Source organism: Haemaphysalis longicornis, unplaced genomic scaffold, assembly GCF_048455015.1.
Source record: "Haemaphysalis longicornis isolate Haplotype H1 unplaced genomic scaffold, Haemaphysalis longicornis Haplotype H1 scaffold_30, whole genome shotgun sequence".
NCBI lineage: Eukaryota > Metazoa > Arthropoda > Arachnida > Ixodida > Ixodidae > Haemaphysalis > Haemaphysalis longicornis.
Window position 1 is genome coordinate 2,043,544 of NW_027526336.1, and position 12,218 is coordinate 2,055,761.

At 45.9% G+C, this 12,218-nt stretch overlaps 2 protein-coding genes across 2 annotated transcripts; one reads left to right on the plus strand and one right to left on the minus strand.

Moving 5' to 3' along the window:
- Positions 1–483: 483 nt before the first annotated feature.
- LOC144177756 (uncharacterized) lies at positions 484–6,070 on the minus strand. The gene is made up of 4 exons (XM_077705326.1): positions 5,725–6,070; positions 5,522–5,649; positions 985–1,234; positions 484–707 (listed from the first exon to the last, which is right to left on the minus strand). Exons 1-4 carry the CDS (start codon positions 5,915–5,917, stop codon positions 484–486), a joined length of 795 nt encoding a protein of 264 aa, XP_077561452.1. The 5' UTR covers positions 5,918–6,070.
- A 1,930-nt stretch (positions 6,071–8,000) lies between these two features.
- On the plus strand, positions 8,001–11,995 carry LOC144177757 (uncharacterized). Its single transcript, XM_077705327.1, has 3 exons — positions 8,001–8,111; positions 8,620–9,737; positions 11,929–11,995. The coding sequence occupies exons 1-3, from the start codon at positions 8,001–8,003 to the stop codon at positions 11,993–11,995; spliced, it is 1,296 nt and encodes a 431-aa protein (XP_077561453.1).
- Positions 11,996–12,218: the final 223 nt, after the last annotated feature.

Consider the following 12,218-nt stretch of genomic DNA (forward strand, 5'->3'; position numbering starts at 1 on the left):
ACGGAGGCGACAGGCACGTAGGAGCACAATTATATAGTGCGCTCTATCATGATTGACTTGGGGCGCCGCTACCATCCACAGTGCTGTCAACAGCTTGCGAGTCGGAGGAGGCGCTTGGTTTCCCAGGCGAAAATGTGAAACTGGTTCTTAGCTGGAATCAAACTGGTTCCACTTTAACTGGTTTATGGAACTGTACCCAGCTGAGCTGGTCCCAGCTGGACTGGTCCCAGCTGGGAATGGTTCCAGTTGAACTAGTCCCAGTTGGGATAAAGTTGGTATTGTGCCAGCTGGAAATCAGATGGGAATGGTCCCAGTTGGGATGAAGTTGGTATGGTGCCAGCTGGAAATAAGATGGGAATTGTCCCAGTTGAACTAGTCCCAGCTTCTTAATTGTATAAAAAGCTGTGCTTACCCTAACAAAGTGTGCACACGCCAGGAGTAAGTGAGAAACAAAAAATTTTATTGACTGAGTGGCACTGAATGTTAAGCCTCAGGCTCCCCCAATTCTGCCCCGTCCGCAAGCACGCTCTCCGTCTCCTCCGCCTCTGCTGGTCGTGTCTCCACTTCGAGAGCTTTTTTCGCGAGCTCCGCCTTCTTGCGTAGGGCCCTTGTCACATCTTGAATTTTCTCAGTCAAAATGCGAGGCAGCAACACAAGCGTTCCGCTGACATCCAGTTTCCTGGTACGTCCCCAGTGCTCCACAGTGGCTGAAAACATAATTATAATTTAAATACAAAGCAATCTAAGCAATAGTTGCCATATTGTAAATGAACGATGCCAACTGCTACCAAAAAAAACATTTAGGTTATACTTTCTAACATCTTATTCCTTACGTATATTTTTTGCTAGGAATATTGCATTGCCAGTTTGATTGCTGATATAAAACTAAATTTTAAGCAACATTTTGGCAAGAATTTATTAACAGTCACATCCTGCATTACAACCAGGGAAGGGACATTTTCAAGCAAGGCCACCTTTGCTTACCTGCCACTACATCCACTTTCAGGGGTGTGAGGGGATCCTTCGGCGCCACCCCCGACGATCTTTTCGCTGGTGGGAGGTGCCCACTGACGCTTTTTGTTGCCAGCACCTCACTCGTCCAAATGGCCTGGGCGGCGTCCTTGCATACTAAGGTTGCCTTTTTGTTCCCAAGAATTTTGGCAGCCTGGACCGCACTGACAGTCACACCCTTTGCTAAATGGAACTGCAGGGAAACAGATGCAAATGTCAAGAAATTCCAGTAGAAAAAAGTTATTCACAGCAAGCAACCAGGTTTTCAGCTTTTCCACCCGAAAAGCCAGCTGTACTGTAGTGCGGCTTGCACTATGAAGTGCGCCCTCAAGCACAGCATTCACATAGTAGTGCACTCTTCACAATATATGCAATCATGTGGATATGCTGGGTAGGTTTCACTTTGGACTTAAAGGGGCACTGACACAAAATTTTGAAGGCGCGATAACGTCGGAGATAGATTGGTGGGAACACATATACATCATCTGCAAAATATCAGCGGCGAATACAGCCTAGAACATATTTAAAATCAATTTTGAAGTGTGCGAAACGCAACCGAGCAGCCAGCAGAGGACCACGCGCAATTGTAAATAAACAACATCCAAACACGTCACGAGTTTGTGTTTGCCGCTTCCGCACTACCGGCGTTTTACGCGGGCTCGCCCGGCTCGCCGCTCCAATCGGAGGGCCGGAGGGCGGAGCTTCTGCTCTCGAGAACGAACGACCCGATCGTTGGCGGCGGAGGCGCCGTGATTTCGTCAGCTAATCGGGCAGCTGGCCGCGACCAAAGTTCTACAGCGATTCCAGGCACTCTGTTTCTATTACTGTTTATTACCATTGGATGCGAAAACGCGCCGGAGGCACGAGAAGCCCACTGAGCTAGCCGCACGGTCGCTGTGCAGGCGGCGGCCACGGCCGCGAAGTGGCCCAGGCCGGCGCAGGTAGCTCGAGTGATAGCTTGTTACCGCTGCACGAAATTGTCCCCAAGTCCCGACCATAGTGGCTTAAATGAGAAAGGAGTTAATGATGCGATGGCGGGTTGCATTAAAAATTGTCATCTGCACCGCTTACGAGAGCGGCACTCGAATATCCGCCGCAGTGCTGAGCCGAACAGATCTGTAGGCGGACCTGTAGGCAGACCGGCCGGCTGCTCCCAGCGCGCGTCTTGCCACCCACCGCCTCGAGCGTCGCGCGTCGTTCTTTAGCCGCGGTAGCATTTGCACTCGCAGCGCCTGCGTCACATCCACGGTCGCTTTTTAATTAAGCGCCTCACGAGATCAGTACGTGGGGACATTCGCAGAAACTGCCGTCGATGCGGATTCGACAGTGCTACGGCGGCTCTGCTCTGTGATATCCCTCCGACGGTCACGTGGTCAGCTTTGTTCACACAAAATCCACAAAATCCATCGTTTCGCGGCACTCGCTGAAACCGAAACTGCGACTGGCCGCATTTAAAATCCCTCTAATTAAACAACCGTCGCACGCTGAAGCAAATGAGGTTTCTACAGGTTATAAGTAGGTCACTAGCTACTTATCGCAACGAAAAAAACAAGATGCTAAATTTTTGTGTCAGTGCCCCTTTAATTATGAGTAAAACTGCACCCACTATGCCCCTCTCCAGCTTGGCAGGCTGCACTATATGCAATAGATCTAATGATGAATGCTTTCTCCAGCTTCAAGTATTGCCACCATGCCAGCAAAAAGAACCCAATTACTCGCTAAATTACCAAAAATTCTACTTACAGATCCATCAGCACGGTAGCTGAAGTCTTGTTCTGCAAAAAATATGAACATTCAATATGATATATTTCACCACGCTTGTGTAAAGATATCCCATCACTACCGATTGGTCAAATGAACAGCTTGACCTACTCATATGTATTAGTCGTTGCAACACCCCAAAACCATAAACTGGATCAGCAAGACATGCACTAGTAACTGCAATACAAACTGCAGATTATGCTCAAGAATGTGCAATAATGTATGTCCATACCAGGGGCTCCACTTGGCTGCTCTTTGTTACCAGGACTTTCATGTGCCCTGTTATCTGCAATGGGAGCAGTGGTGGCCACTGCATTGAAAGAAAAGTTTCTTGATTATTAGAAATGCCCGTAGGTCCTAAAACGAAAAGTTACTAGGAACCAAGCAAGCAGTGCATGTTTAAATATTAATATTGCCATTCACAGCAAAGCATTGACACCCTAAAGAATGCTGGGACCAGTACAGCTACTGTACTGACAGCCCTCTTTACTGCAGCAGCCCTTCGCTGAAAGGCATACTTCAGCATTTTTGAACATATCTGCCTTCTTTCAATGTGTGGTCATTTACTATCCACACATGGCCTCATACAAAAGCACTCAAAGTGAAACCAGATTTGCACATTGCAACCAACATCAACAAATAAATGAACAAGATCGCTGTTCATTAGCATTAAAGATAAGGTGTTGGCTAATTGTAAAAAATAGCTTTAAACAGCTACTGCTTTTAAAAGTTAAAGCAGTATTAGGAGCAGCCACATTGTACAGTGTGAACATATGCTAGGTATAGTGCAAGGCTTGCCAGTTTTTGTAATGCCGCGTCTTTCTTCGGATCCAGCGGCAGCAGCAGCAGTGGAGGCAGTCGCACCATTGCTGACCTGACGTTCGGCTAAACAAATGACAAAATCACAGACAAAATCACAGACCATTCATGCATCTTCACCTCCAGTAAAAGACAGTAGTAGTCAATGCACACGTTACACACAGAACACAATTTACATATTATAAGCAAGTAGGATAGCACTCCTTTGTGCACAAACATTAGGTTACTGAACTAGGCAAGAAAATAACAAAAGTTTTATACATCAAAGCAGTGCTCAGCTACAATGCAAAGTGTTAATATATGCAACTATAGTGCTACACATAGGACTTGCCAGTATTTGCCGGCACCAGTCTTCTTGGTGTAGCAGAAGATGTGGTCGCACAACCAGTGTGAACAGGGCCCAATCTTTGCGCCGAAGTTGCAGAAGAGGTTCCACCATTGCCAGCACGATGTTTGGCTAAAAAAAAGTATAACTGAAGTTACAGCAGTTACAGACCATGCAAACATGTTGGGCTCTGGTAACAACACCAATGTTTTACATATAGTATGCAATTTGTGTATTTTAAAGGAGTAGGCTGGCATTTCCTGGGGCTTGAACACTATACCAGGCAACATGTCACAAGTTATATATACAAAATTATGCCCAACAAGTAACATCACATATTATATGGTTCCATTATATGCTTGCCATTGTTTGAAGCTTGCAGCCTAGCTTCCGTTCCTTTTGATGTGGCCTCGTTGGGAGTGCAGATACGACGTTCCACTAAAAAAAATGATGTAGTACAGATGAGAGACAAAATTAAAATAATTCAAAAAGGCTATGTCAGCACTCACGGTCGAAAATCTTCGAGTGCAGGCACTGTTGTAGCGAGGTCAGCTGCTCAAAGAGAGCTTTTTTTTCTTTCTCCAGGGTCAAAGCCCTCTCTTTCCAAAATTTTTTGTCCTCCAGGACTTTCCGCAGTTCGCTCTTCGCACAAAGGGAATCACTGTCACTGTCGGACTCGCTAGTTGTATCTTTTCGCGCTCTCTTCGCCCCCTAAAACGTAAAAAAAAATAGTAAGTGTTCACATGAGCAAATTAAATGATTTAGAAGACTTCAAATATAAATGTGGCCCGTACCAGTCCTCTTGATCCAGTCCGTGATGGACCCGCCTTGTTGTTGTCGAGAGCACTTTCCATGGTCCTTTCGAGTATAGCGCTGTAAGTTTTGGCTTTTACGGCTGCCTGGTTTCGTTTTCGTTTCTGAAATATTGTAGAACATTTAGATGCTGTATTCTATTAAAAGTTTTCACATTTTTCAAAAAATTACCACAATGGGAGTGTTTTGCTAACTGTACAGCCCGGAAAATCTGATGCAACAGTGTAGAAAGAAATGCATTTATTGCCAAATATACGCAATAATTCAGATAACAAATCAGTTTCTTTGAAGATATTTTGGAAAAACCGTTGGCTTGATGAGTATGCAAAACGTTGCTCGAAGGTAGCTTTTTGTGGGCTTTTTATTTATAAATAAGGCAACAGTAGCAATTACTTCTTTGCAATATCAGAACCCTGCTTCCGTCTAAGGGCGAAGCCTACCCCGTTCTGGGCTTTATACATGTTCTACAAAAGAAAAAAATTAACCAGCAAGCAAGCTTTCCTCGCGTGCACAAAAGCTGTTTTACCTTTTATTATTATTATTATTTTCAAAAGGGCAGCCACAAATAGTGACCCAAATGGAAAACTGCAGTGTGAAGGTGCCAGGGGAAATTTGAAAACCCCTGGCACCTTCCATCCAACATCCAACACATCTTTCATAAACATGTTGATGAAAGATGCGTTGGATGTTAATTGGTTGATGGCGAATGCACTGAACGTGCTATCGCGAAAATAAAAGTCGGTACAATACTTTTCTCTACTCCTCTACGGAATGCCGTGCAAATTCGCACACCTGCTTATCGGTTTTCCGCTGACTGGCATTCAGCTCGTCGTGGTCACCAGGCGGTCCGACGTCCTGTGGAACCTTCGGTATGGGCAACCTCTTTGTCAACATCCGCCGCTCAAGATCTTCTTTGGTGTCTGTAGTATGAATAGAGCGCAAGTAAACATCATTCGGATGAGTTTGAACAACGGGTTTGTGATCATGCAGCTTACCGGCAAGCATGAGCACTTGGGCGTCGTACAATCCCGTGTTGGCGTCCTCCACAGGGTCATGCCAGTAGACGGAATACACGAACTTCTTATCGAAGTCAAACTCGTTGTTCGGGAAGAAATCCGCAATGTCGTCCACGGGCACCACATGCAACTTCTTCGCCTCGTCAATTAAAAATCTAACCACAGCATGCATGACTGTGTTTGCACGTGTGCATGCGCATGCAAGTCACCAATACAACTTATCAGTAAGGGGGACGCGCTAAAACCAATAATTTTGACTTCGCCGCCACACAACAGGCGTGCCAGTACTAAAAAACCTAGCTAGACCTTCGGCGAACAAAGAACGAATGTGAAGAACATTCAAGCAAGCTAGACAAAAGGCAATATATCAACCAAGCAAGCACGCACGCATGGATGCTGAAACCATTGAAGAAATGCAGTAGTGAATTCGCTTGACACCAGCCGAGAAGCACCGCAAGAGGCGCAGCAAACGTCAGCGGCGCAAAGCTCTGTAGTGAGGTGCTGCAACTGGGACTGATTGGGTTCCCATTAATCAATTAAAGCCTATAATTCCCGTAACATGGCGATGACGTGAAGAGAAAAAATGAAAATGCGCAATTTGTGAATTACAAGGGTTTCATAACAGCGGTTCTCTCGGACACAACCAACACGTCGCTTGCAACACTAGCGGCGTGGTCCTTATTGTTACTGCCAACCCACTCCCCCCTCCCAAAAAAAAGCGTTCTATTTCTTCATATATTTAAAACAAAACGCAATTTTTTTAAGCTTACTTTTTGCACATTCTTGTTCTGGGACATGGGGAACACGGAATATACGACACCTAGCGCACCTAGCTTGCAACGCGCTTTCAGTTGCCTCACTGAGTGCACTGTCACATCGAGTCGTGCAGGTTGCGTAAGCGGTGTAGGCTCACACACAAAGTACTGGAATTTTTATTTAATGTGTGGCTTGTGCTAACGGCGGCGGCGCATTGCATTGTGCGGCGAACTAGTGAACTGCTGAACGAGATGAGGCCGCGAAAGCGGTATTTGGACGATTGTGATGGCGCGACGAAGGATCTCCCGAAGACTACACGATGCCGCTTAATGAAATGCGACCAGCAAGACATCGCTTGTCTGGCGAGTACCGGTTGTCACTCTGCAGAAACCAGCGCTCAGTGTAGTAACAACGATGTCACCCAACCGTGCGATTTCGATGGCACGATTTCTTCTGATCATAACGGCAGTGAGGAGCGCTCACCACCCCTGGATGACGATGCCACACAACTGCGTGATTCTGACCTGAATTGGAGTTCCGCCCACATAGACAACGACGAGGAGCCACCCCTAGATGACTTCGGTGATTGTGATGCAACGTACTGGAGTTACGGCCACAACGACGATGAGGAGCCACCCCCAGCTCCCGGGTGTGCACAGGAGGATCCAGACGTTCTTTCTCCCTACGACATAATGGCCCTTACTGTGAACTTTGCAGTCGAGTTTGGCCTGCCCTGGCGAGGCGTAGAAGCTTTGCAGAAACTCATCTGTTATATTCTACGGATAAAAGACGTCCCTGCAACCAAACATCTGTTTAAGAAGTTCGTGGGTGCAGGAATTGAAGCTGCAAGATTTCACTTCTACTGCGATGAGTGCATGGCGTCGATATCGGAAACATCAGGCCGCCTCGTGGAAAGAAATTCTCAAGAAGGCCAGTGCAGGGAGTGTGGCAAGCCGTACAGTGGTCGCGAGATGATGCGTGATGGGCAGTTTTTTGTTAGCTTGCCTCTTCAGCGGCAGCTTAGTTCGCAACTGGCTGACAAGGAAGTTGCCAGTGCACTTCTGGATCGCCTGAACGTGATTAACCAAAACCCTGGTGAGGTAGAAAGCAAGGCTGATATAACGGATGGAGACATGTACAGGCGCACCAGAAAGGAGATTTCAGAACATGACCTTACCCTGACGCTCAATGCAGATGGTGCACCGATATTTAAGTCGTCAAACTACAGCATGTGGCCAGTGCAGGTGGTGGTGAACGAACTCCCGCGACACATGCGGCAGAACAACGTGCTCGTACCACTGTTGTGGTATGGGTAGTCACGCCCCGATATGACCTTGCTCTTAGGAAGTTTTGTGAAGCAAATGGATGAACTGGGACTCGACGGTGTCTCATGGACTGTGGGCACACAGATGATCCATTCGAAGGTAAGCTTATTAAGCCATACAGACCAATACCAAGTGTGCTGTAGTTGTTCTGCATTACAACCAACTTATGCCATTATGCAGGTGTACTGCGTGAGTTGTACGGCGGACTCTCCTGCACGAGCCATTATGCAGAATATGGCTCAGTACAACGGGTACTACGGCTGCGGCTGGTGCCTGCACCAAGGTGTACCTATCGATCGTAAGCAATATTTTTTTCATAGCTTTCCAGACTTTGACTAGCCCCTTATGAGTGTGGCATTGTTATAAAACATCATAAAAAATGTAATGTACCCTTAATTATTGCATTGGTACTGTAAGAATTACCTTAAGCATTGCTGGGAAGCCCTCAGGCATTATTAGCAGCTTCTGAAAAGGCTATATTTTCTCTGTAAACTCCTATTCATTTGCTCATGAAACTGGGGAAGTAGGTTCTAATTATTCATTTCGGGAATGAATTTAAGGTAAAGAGTGGTCAGGAAAAATTCAGGCAGATGAGGAACTTGCTGGCATGTAATAAACGCTTTCTCATTAGTTGTTTCTAATAAATCCTTTCTCATTAGTTGTTTCTATTTGCACTATTTGCTATCTAAGGACCTTTTTTCAAAGCAGTTGCTGGTTTTATTAGCTTTTTTCACTTGTATTCATTTTGTATCTCATTTAGTTCAGGAATGCTATATTTCTACACCAAACTAAGCTTGACATGGTTCTTCCCACGGTAACAGGAACCATAAAGTACCCTGTTGGTGGTGCTGTGGAAGAAAGGACATCACAGCAAACCCTCAGGATGATGGCTGAAGCTGCAGCTAGCAGTAAAGCTGTTCAGGGAGTTAAGGGGCCCTCTGCCCTGATCAACCTGCAGCACTTCGACATTGTGTGGAGTTTCACTCCGGACTACATGCACTGTGTGCTGCTAGGGGTCACCCGCCAGCTCACTGAACTTTGGCTTGCAAGTGTTGGTGAGCCTTTCTACATCGGCTCACCAGACGACCTCTACGGGCTAGATGAGCGGCTGCTGAGCATAAAGCCACCATTGTGCTTCCCACGTCTGCCACGGTCTCTTCTTCAGAGGAAGTACTGGAAAGCCACTGAGTGGCAGCAGTGGTTGCTTTTTTTTTCACTGCCTTGTGTTGTGGGCATTTTGCCTGCTAAGTATTCAAGGCACTACTCACTGCTCGTGCGAGGCATTGCACTGCTGCTGAAGGACACCGTCAGTGATGATGACATCACCGAGAGCACAAAGTGCATCGTGAGGTTTGTTGTAGGAGTGCAGTTCCTGTACGATGAGGCAGAGATGACCTTCAACATGCACCAACTGTTGCACCTGCCTAAAAGTGCTGCATTGCAGGGTCCCCTGTGGGCACATTCGTGCTTTATGTTTGAGTCAAACATCGGCCAGGTGAAGAAGTTGGTGACATCAGCGCATGGAGTCTCGCAACAAATTGTTGAGCGCTTGATGATGACGGCAAATCTTGAGAACTTGAAAGCGCTAGCAAGCACTCAAACGCAGGAACTTCTTTCAAAGTCCCCCACAACAACTAAACAAGCTGTTGTTCCACTCGGAAAAGCACGACCGGTGTCAGCTGCATTGCTTGCATGGGTTCATGAGGAGATGGGAGACATAATAGCTGGGCCTGTTGTGGAACATGACAGAGTTGCAATGTCTGGGTTTGTGTTCCACAGCGAACAGTACAAACGGCCATACAAAACTGACTCCACAGTTCTGCTAATGTCAGGAACATTTGTCAAGGCAGAGACTCTGCTGTCAGCCACTGATCACTTTGGCAACAAGAAGGTGTTTGCAGTGTCACAAAAGTATGTCACCAAAGCAATCCTGAAAACATCACACATATTGAAGTGTGAAAGCCTAGGTGGAAAAAAGCTTGTGGAGGTGCTGCCTACAGCTCTTCCATGCATGTTCATAAATTTTGGAAATGAAATGTTTGTCACTGTTCTTATGCAAAAAGTGCTGTTTGCAAGTTCCTGAGTGGTGTTAATGCCGTCTGTAGTGTGATTGTAGTGTTGATTGATTGTGGGGTTTAACGCGCCGACACAACGCAAGTGATGAGGCGCGCCGTAGTGGAGGGCTCCGGATTATTTTGACCACCTGGGGATCTTTAACGTGCGTCAAAATCTCGTACACACGGGCGTTTTTGCTTTTCGCCTCCATCAGAAAAGCGGCCGCCGCGGCTGGGATTTGGATTGTAAACTTACCTTACAATTTCAATGTGATCGCTACTCTGATGGCATATAATGTGTTGATGGCTGGTACGCTTTGTAAACTTGTGTATGTACCAAGGGTTCAAGGAGTGTAGGTGATAAAATGAACCAAGCAGTGTTTCCCCTGTTTTTGAGGTGCGAGTCCAGTGGGCTCTTTTGTAATTCGTACATGTGAGGCCCACAGCCTATTGTCGCTGAGTTTTCTGAGTGTGCCATCATATGTGAAATAGAGACGGTATGTTGAGTGTTTGAATGTTTACCTTGGTGTGCACAATGGCTTTCCAGCTGCCCCCGTATAAGTGTGAAGTCTTGACTCGTACCCCTTTGGTCTGATTTCCTTGTTTTTGGTAAAAAGTCAGGTGTAATATAGCCTTCCTGATCTATCTGTGTTGATCCCTCTGCCTTTTGAGTTGCATGCATCATAGATCCAGGCCATGTTTCTTATGTAAATCGTTAGCCAGCAGGCAGCTGTAATGGCACAAAGGCTTTTGAGCTGGAGTGGGGACAAAATGTTTTTTCATCTTTTCAGTAATGACATGTATATTTTTTGTCCTTTGTGGTGTCTGATCTACCAGTGATAAGTTCTAGTGTGAGGTGCTTTGGTTCTGCCTGCACCACGACTAGAGTTGCGATGGTTATTATTTCACCTTTCACTTCATATTTTGTATGTGCAGTAACCTATAAATGTAAGTGTGCAACCTGTTTTTTTAATGGCATGACTTTGATTTACATTAGACTGTGGTATGTATTCTGCAACAAGGCCTTGATTGTTTCCAAAACCTCACCATTTGTGTTGCGAAATGTGTAGCCCATACTTTTGGTGTTCGGTGGTCTTTGATGTTTCAACGAAGTCGAGATATTCTAAGACAGTTCCTCTGAACTGAAATTCAGTTGGATTTTGTGTGTTGTATCTTTCGCCCAGAATTTTCTGCCATGCACTTTGAAATAAAAGTACAATTAGACCCCGTCTCTCCTTTCCCTGCATAAATCAACATTTCTACTGAGACTACACAGCTTCGCAGTCCTACACATCATTGAAAATGTACTTATAAAATTATTGAAGCATTTACTTAATGTGCACCTAAATTATGTTTACTTAGCCAATTGTTTTGGAAACAGAACAGTTGTAAAGATATGTTAGTTGAACAGAACCTGCAATTTACCGAAGTTTCATTCTGGATATGTTAACCTGCCGGCTGGGACACCACTTTGGCTGTTTGAAGTGCCTGCATGTTTGGCTGTGCCTAGAGGGCAAGGTCCCTTATTACGCTACTGTGTATATACTATTTTAAATTCAGCATGGGTAAGATTGCATGTGTTTAAATTGCATCATAACCTACCGTGGTGCACTGGTGACTCTGGCTAAGGCATTGTGCTGCCGAGCCCGAAGACTCGAGCAATCCTTTCCATGGTGGCTCTTTTTCTGATGGAGGCAAAGAACAACACCTCTGTGTTGAGATTTTGGTGCACGTTATAAAGGTGGTATAAATTACTCAGAAGTTGTTTACGACATTATGCCACTCAGCTTCCTTTTCTTTTTCATATATCAACATGACTAAATGTGGTAACTGTTCATTAGTTCATTCCAACTGATGTCATTTCTTCGGACTGGTTGAGATCACCTGTTAGACGCTCATCCCATCTGGCTTGGAATTTATTCCAGTTGGGATCAGCTTATACCAGTTGGTTTCCAGCAGGTAAATAGCTGGTCCCAACTGGCTGGGATTTATTTCAGCTGGGGCCAGCTGGGACCTGCTGCTCCCATCTGGCTGGGAATTAATTCCAGTTGGGACCAGTTCATTCCCAGCCCGCTGCCTGTTGGTCCCAGCTGGCACCAGTTTATTCCCAACTAGCCACCTGTCGTCCCAGTTGGGACCAGTTGATTCCCAGCTAGTCGCCTGTTGGTTCCAGTTGCAGCTGGTAGTGGGACTAGCTAGTTCCCAACTGGAACCAGTTTATTCCAGTTTGCCCCAGCCAATTCCTAGTTGGGACCAACTAATTCCCAACTAGGACCAGCTGAAACCAACTGAAAACCAGCAGCACATTTTCGCCTGGGTTGGCGTCTCAATTTAGCGC

What these genes read in the sequence shown, in the direction of transcription:
- LOC144177757 (XM_077705327.1), top strand. Translation starts at nt 8,001, where the DNA reads ATGCAGGTGTACTGCGTGAGTTGTACGGCGGACTCTCCTGCACGAGCC. An exon ending in GCTGGTGCCTGCACCAAGGT is followed by an intron (nt 8,112 to 8,619) that starts GTACCTATCGAT and finishes CACCAAACTAAG; the next exon opens with CTTGACATGGTTCTTCCCAC. An exon ending in GTGTTTGCAGTGTCACAAAA is followed by an intron (nt 9,738 to 11,928) that starts GTATGTCACCAA and finishes AATTAATTCCAG; the next exon opens with TTGGGACCAGTTCATTCCCA.
- LOC144177756 (XM_077705326.1), bottom strand. Translation starts at nt 5,917, where the DNA reads ATGCATGCTGTGGTTAGATTTTTAATTGACGAGGCGAAGAAGTTGCAT. An exon ending in AGCGGAAAACCGATAAGCAG is followed by an intron (nt 1,235 to 5,521) that starts GTGTGCGAATTT and finishes TTCTACTGGAAT; the next exon opens with TTCTTGACATTTGCATCTGT. An exon ending in GAAAGTGGATGTAGTGGCAG is followed by an intron (nt 708 to 984) that starts GTAAGCAAAGGT and finishes TTATGTTTTCAG; the next exon opens with CCACTGTGGAGCACTGGGGA.